This window comes from Penaeus chinensis, chromosome 31, assembly GCF_019202785.1.
Source record: "Penaeus chinensis breed Huanghai No. 1 chromosome 31, ASM1920278v2, whole genome shotgun sequence".
NCBI classification, from domain to species: domain Eukaryota; kingdom Metazoa; phylum Arthropoda; class Malacostraca; order Decapoda; family Penaeidae; genus Penaeus; species Penaeus chinensis.
The window spans coordinates 10,445,701-10,453,200 of record NC_061849.1 but is presented as its reverse complement, the minus strand read 5'-3'; the positions used below and the strand labels follow the sequence as shown (position 1 = coordinate 10,453,200).

General features: G+C 45.3%; 1 protein-coding gene across 1 annotated transcript in view; it reads right to left on the bottom strand.

Annotated features, from left to right (window-relative positions):
* LOC125042015 (mucin-5AC-like) overlaps positions 1 to 1,659 on the bottom strand; it is a 2,016-nt gene extending 357 nt beyond the window's left edge. The window contains exons 1-2 of the mRNA XM_047637476.1: positions 1,654 to 1,659; positions 1 to 1,449 (exon numbers count right to left, since the gene is read on the bottom strand). The exon at positions 1 to 1,449 is cut by the window's left edge and continues 357 nt beyond it. Of these exons, the coding sequence (XP_047493432.1) occupies positions 1 to 1,449; positions 1,654 to 1,659 (1,455 nt within the window). The remainder of the gene's footprint in view (positions 1,450 to 1,653) is intronic.
* Between the last annotated feature and the right edge of the window lie 5,841 nt (positions 1,660 to 7,500).

The following is a 7,500-nucleotide window of genomic DNA, read 5'->3' as shown; positions in this document are numbered from 1 at the left end:
CTGCAGCCCCGCCGGGAAGGTCTGGCTCTGGAGACCGGAACTGACGGGCGCAGGGAGCAAGATGGCGCCCTGGCTCCCCGTGGTGGCGGCGGGGGCGACCTGGAGGGGCAGCGAGGAGAGCTGCTGCGGGAAGACGATGGCCGCCTGGGTGCCGAGGGGACCGGCGGAGACCTGGTTAGATGCAACCGAAGTCTGCTGCTGAGGAGTTGCAAGGGAAACTGCAGTCTGCTGCTGAGTAGATCCAGGAGCAACCGAAGTCTGCTGCTGAGGGGCTGCAAGGCTTGACTGGCCGCCTGCTCCAGAAGGGGTGGCAGCTGCTGCAGAGGCTACCTGGCTGGCGAGAGAGGCGTGGGTGTCAAAGGGAATGGGAATGACTGCAGCTGTTGTCACGCTGCCCGAACCTTGTCCGGTCGAGGCAACCTGGCTTCCTCCGCTCGCAGGAGCACTCAGGCCGGAAGACGCCGAGGCTGTGGACCCCAAGTGACTTCCTGACGGAGCGGAATAGAGCTGAGTCGGGGTGGCGACGGCGCCCTGGCCTCCGGAAGGCGTTTGTGAGGCAGATGAGAGTGTGTTCTGACCTCCGAAAGGCGCAGAAGTGTGAGAAGCAGAAGAGGGTGCGACCTGACCCCCAGAAGGAGCAAAGGTCTGATGCGTCACCTGACCACCAGATGGCGCGGAAGATGGTGCGACGTGACCTCCAGAAGGAGCAAAGGTCTGATGCGTCACCTGACCACCAGAAGGAGCAAAGGTCTGATGTGTCACCTGCCCACCAGATGGCGCCGAAGATGGTGCGACCTGACCCCCAGAAGGAGCAAATGTTTGAGGGACTGAGGTATGTGTCACTTGACCTCCGGAAGGCACAGAAATGTGGGAAGTAGATGGTGCGACATGACCTCCAGAAGGAGCAAATGTCTGTGGGGACGAAGAATGTACTACCTGACCACCGGAAGAGGGTGCAGCATGACCTCCGGAAGAAGCAAACGTCTGGGGGATAGAAGAATGTGATACTTGACCTCCGGAAGAAGTCTGTGAGGCAGATGATAGTGACGTCTGGCCCCCGGAAGATGTAGAGACCTGAGAAGCCCCGGAGTGTGCTGCCTGGCCTCCTGCGTGTTGCTGAGGGACCACTGCCTCGCCCAGGAACGTGTACGTCGGGTAGAAACCTGTGCTGTTGACCGTGTAGTCGACCGTCATAACGCGAGTGTCCGGCAGCAGGATGTGATATCTGCCACTCGTGACTCCGGTGCCTGGGCTGATCTCCTGGTGTCCGTACTGCAATGGGCGGTTCTGGGCATCGACGGCATTGACGTCATAGGCGAAGCTGTAGGGCGTGGGCGCTGGGGTTGTGGGGGCGGGGGCGGGGGCGGGGCTCGGCAGACCGTAGCTGTACCCCTGGGGAGCCGCGAAGCACAGGGGAGCGACCAACGCAAGGACGACTGCGACGCTTATCTGTGGACGAAGAAACAAGAATCGGTCAGGAAGAAAACGAATCATTTCATAACTCTGCATGGTATGGACAGCCCCCTTCAGCGAACAGTCAAGCAAAGGAACTGCAGTATCTTCTTTCACACAAATCAAGCGAATTCGGGGCCTGAAGTCGACGTTTTTAAACCACGTTTCTTGCTCTTCATCGTGAACGCATCAAGCACAAACCTTCATGATGGCTCTTCTTCGAGTAAGTGTGACTCCAAGCAGGACCGACCAGGCTTTATATCACCCACCTTCACCCAAGCAGCAGGCATGAGCGAGTGACCTTAAGGGCCAAGCAAGTGCCAGCCCGCGCCCTTGAAGAGACCAGTCAGGCAGATTGCATGACCGATTCTCACGAGCCAGAGTCTGGATCGAAAGTCAACAGTAGATGGGAAAGATGAGGGATGAAAAAATCTTTTAGTATTTATGACTGATCGTCCTTATTCTAGAATGGTTTAGAGATTTATTAAAATGTGGAAACAAGTTTGGAAATTAAACCTGGCAAATAAAGCACTCCTCAAAAACAAGTTTCCCAGGTGTCATTGCCCCAAGGCTCATAACACACGTCGCTCTTCCTGTCTCATGAACGGATACGATCTACCACAGACTCGTCACCTTTTCCTGACGCCCAGGAAGAAGAAGGAAACCACCCACCCCCCTACCCCCACCCCACCCGTACCCTTCACCCCCTTCCTTCCTCCCTCAATAACGGAAACCGGACACCAACCACGGTGAGTTCTCGAAGCCGAAACCAAAGCCAGTCCTTCTAACCCCAATCCTGAGAGTCGAGAGTGAGTGGCAGATTCTCTTGACACTTTCGAAGACTGGAAAAAGACTTTAGTGGCTGGGCGGTCGTTAAACTGGCGCCGCCGTAGTAAATGTCGCTCGCATCTGTTTTTGCAACCCTGAAATAGGCTGGACGAAGACAGCAGACGAAGGGTGATGACGAATGTGTTTTTTTTTTCTCTCTATTTTCATTTCCGAAATATGTTGCTGACACGTGAATTTTGTTTGCGTTTTCGTCTTTTCGACTTCTACTTTTTATTTTCATTTGTCTTTTTTTTTCTTATTTCTTTCCTTTTCTTCTTCTTCTGCTTTTGCCTTTTCGTATTTCTTAATATTATTATTCCTCTTCCTCCTCCTCCTCCTCCCCTTCTTCTTCTTCTTCTTCTTATTATTATTATTATTTTTCTTCATCCTCTTCTTCTTTTTCTTCATCTTCTTCTACTTCTCCTTCTTTTCTTCTTCTTCTTCGTCTTCTTCTTTTCTTCTTCTTCTTTTATTCATTATCTTCTTCACCATCTTTTCCTTCTTCTATTCTTCTTCTTCTTCTCCTTCATTATCTTCATCATCCTTATCCTCCTCCTCCTCCTCCCCATCATCATCACCATCCACCTCTTCATCCTCATCCTCATAATTCTCATCCTCGTCATTATCAACATCATCGTCATATTTTTGTCTTCTTCATCTTCCTTTTTTTATCATCATCATCATCATCAACATCATCGTCATATTTTTGTCTTCTTCATCTTCCTTTTTTTATCATCATCATCATCATCAACATCATCGTCATATTTTTGTCTTCTTCATCTTCCTTTTTTTATCATCATCATCATCATCAACACCCTTCTTCTACCCCTCCTTCTCCTCTACCTCCTCCTCCTCATCATCATCATCACCATTTTCTTCAAAACAACCAAAAAATGCGCCATTTGTTTTACATATCATAGCTTACATAGTAATATTAGTATTAGTATTAGTATTAGTATTAGTATTAGTATTGTTGTTGTTCTTGTGGTTGTTATTATTCTAAATTGCTATTAATATTATCATCAGTATTGATAATATTATTGTTATTAAAATCATTATCATCATTATCATTATCATTATCATTATTATTATTATTAGTATGATGATTATTATTTTATGAACGTTATCATTATTTTTTTATCATCATTATCATAATCAGCATTGTTATCACAATCATTATTAACATCACTTCTACTGCTACTACTAAGACTGCAACTAATTCTATCATCATTATCATCATTATCATTATACATATAGCAATAATGTGAACCAATAGTAGTAGTAAAAAGTGTTGATAATATCAGAGATAAGATATAACTTATAAGTAAAGGTAAGTCAGTAAGACACATGTGATAATATGAAAGATATAAGATAACGGCAGGAAACAGGATAGAAAGAGATAAGTGGGAAATATCCAGGACCAGATTTACTCTATCGTTAGGTAAATGACTTCCACGCAAAGGTCGATGTATGTATGTCACTTTCTACCTTCCAGATCTCGTGAGATTAGTGCTGTATCATCAAATATCCTTTCAGGTTTTAACAGTTCGGTCATTGGGATGTTTTGAAAGGTGTTATAATGTAGGTATGGTGGTAATGCATACTGTGATACGGGTGAAGTCTGTCTCTCTCTCTCTCTCTCTCTCTCTCTCTCTCTCTCTCTCTCTCTCTCTCTATCTATCTATCTCTCTGGTTCTTTCTCCCTTACTCACTTCGCTCTCTCTCTCTCTCTCTCTCTCTCTCTCTCTCTCTCTCTCTCTCTCTCTCTCTCTCTCTCTCTCTCTATCTATCTCTCTGGTTCTTTTCTCCCTTACTCACTTCGCTCTCTCTCTCTCTCTCTCTCTCTCTCTCTCTCTCTCTCTCTCTCTCTCTCTCTCTCTCTCTCTCTCTCTCACCTCTGGTTTGAACTCTTCTCTTCTTCCATTTCTTCCCCTTCTCCCCGACCGTTCCTCCATCCCTCCTATTTTCACTCCCTCTTTCCCTCCCTCACTCTCCACACGCCCTCCCTCTCAATCCGCTTCCTTTCTCTCACCAAAACAAGCTTCTTCCACATGCGAAGTTCACCTCAGGCCAAAACCTCAAATCCGGAAATACACAAGTCGCCCCTTTAACGAAGCACAGATCCTTATCGAAAACGGATGGCAGTCGTTCGTTCCACGTCGGTAATTTTCAAGTCTCACGAACGGTTTTATTTAAGAATAAAAGAATATGTCATGTTTTCAAAAGAGCATTTTCTGTTCTCATTAAAGAATATCGAATGCGACTTAAAAAAATATATATATTGTTTAATTAGTCTGCATGGCTGGTAAGTGAGGAAAACTGGATTACTTGAATGGCTATCAAATCCAAATTATTGACGCGATATAATCATTCTTAATTTTTTTCTCTCTCTCTCTCTTTTCTTTTTTTTTTTTCTTTTTAAAGGGGGAGGGGGGTGTTGAGGGGAATGCAAAATATTTTTTTTTAGCGCAGAAATAAAAGATGAACCGGGCTAGTTATTGGTACTCTGCAAATTGCTCGAAATGTTATGAGGTTAGTGCAACTTGGGACTCGAGGAACAGGTTTGCTTCGGTAATGGTATCTAAATGTATGTTTTTAAAACCATTTTCTCCTTGTTTTTTTTTTTTTTGTTTTTTTTTTTTTACGAATTTACGAATGGTGTCTTACCAAGTTGCGCAATCGTGCATATCATTTCTTGTTAAAATCTAATTGCGTTTTCATAGATAAACTTTTTTTTTTTTTTTTTTTAACCTTCATTGAGTTCATCTATTTCTCTCAAAGGTGTTGTAGGTTTAACAGAAAATACCAGCCTAGTAAAAATGATATTTAATTTCCTGATCTAATTTTCAATATTGTCTGGTTGCATAGGCCGAAAAAATCAATCAGTTTCACACATCGGCACATATCATTACAGATAAGTCTAAATATCATTATCATCTTCATCGCTATTATTATAAATATTATCGTCTTCCTCATCGCTAGCACAGTCATCAAGTTAAATCTGTTCTGTTATTCATCATTCGTCTTCTTCAACACCACGCATCACCAGCAAAGTCATCACCATCACGCCCTCTACAGGCACCAACACCATCACCATTAATGCCACAACTATCAAAATCGTCACCATCACCACACTACACACCCTTGACACATCACCACCACACCATCACCACCACAGTCATCAGCATCACCACACCTCGACACATTACCGCCACACCATCACCACCACACAGTAATCACCATCACCACACTACACACCCTCGACACATTACCGCCACACCATCACCATCAAAACAGTCATCACCATCATCACCACACCATCACCACCACCACAGTCATCACCATCACCACCACAGTCATCACCATCACCACACCACACACCCTCGACACATTACCACCACACCATCACCACACCATCACCACCACCACAGTCATCACCATAACCACACTACACACCCTCGACACATCACCACCACACCATCACCACCACAGTCATCACCACCACACTACACACCTTCGACACATTACCACCACACCATCACGACCACAGTCATCACCATCACCACACTACACACCCTCGACACATCACCACCACACCATCACCACCACAGTCATCACCATCACCACACTACACACCCGCGACACATCGCGGGTGTCGCGGGTGTGTAGTGTGGTGATGGTGCCCTCGTGGTCCCACAGTCATCACCATCACCACCACAGTCATCACCATCACCACACTACACACCTTCGACACATCACCATCACACCATCACCATCACCACACTACACACCCTCGACACATCACCACCACACCATCACCACCACAGTCATCACCCTCACCACCACAGTCATCACCATCACCACCACAGTCATCATCATCACCACCACAGTCATCACCATCATCACACCACACACCCTCGACACCATCACCACAACAGTCATCACCATCACCACACCATCCCCCCCTCGACACATCACCACCACCACACCACCATCACCACACCATCACCATCACCCCCTCGACACATCACCACCACCACACCATCACCATCACCCCCTCGACACCATCACCACCATCACCACACCATCATCACCACACCATCACCATCACCCCCTCGACACCATCACCACACCATCATCACCACACCATCACCATCACCCCCTCGACACATCACACACACACCATCCCCCCATGCCACCACACCCATCACCATCACCCCCTCGACACCATCACCACCACCACATCACCACCATACCATCACCATCACCCCCTCGACACATCACCACCACACCACCATCACCCCCTCGATACATCACCACCACACCACCATCCACCACCACACCACCATCACCACCACCACACCATCACCACCATCAACATCACCATCACCATCCCCCCCTCGACACCATCGGCCATGTGGGAAACAGCTGTGGCCAATCTGGACATCCGGGTCTTGGACTGTGCACTACGCGAATTACGTAAGGAGAAGGGGGGGGAGGGAGAGAGAGGGGGGGGGGAGAGGGGAGAGAGAGGGGGGGGGGAAATGTCATCAGGAAGCTGGAAGTATAACTCGTTTTTGCGTCTTCTTCTTCGTTTTCTTTTTCTTCTTCATCTTCTTATTATTATTATATTCTTCGTCTTTTTTATTTTTCTTCTTCATTTTCGTTTGTTCTTTGTCTCGTTTACTTCCTTTTTTCTTTATTTTCTTTTTCTATATTTTTCTTTTCATTTTTTTTCTTTTTCTTTGTCTTTTTATTTTTTATTATTTTTTTTCTCCGATTTCCTCTTTCTCGTTTTTCTTCTTTCTCTTCATCTTCGTTTTACTTTTTTCTTCTTCTTCTCATTTCCTCTTCTTTTTCCTTTTCTTCCACATTTTTAAAATTCTTTCTTTTCTTTCTTTCTTTCTTTTTCTTGTATCTTTCTCTTCTCTTTTCTTGTTTTTTTATCTTCTCTTTTCTTGTTTCTTTCTCTTCTCTTTCTTGTTTCTTTCTCTTCTCTTTTCTTGTTTCTTTCTCTTCTCTTTTCTTGTTTCTTTCTCTTCTCTTTCTTGTTTCTTTCTCTTCTCTTTCTTGTTTCTTTCTCTTCTCTTTCTTGTTTTTTTCTCTTCTCTTTCTTGCTTCTTTCTCTTCTCTTTCTTGTTTCTTTCTCTTCTCTTTTCTTGTTTCTTTCTCTTCTCTTTCTTGTTTCTTTCTCTTCTCTTTCTTGTTTCTTTCTCTTCT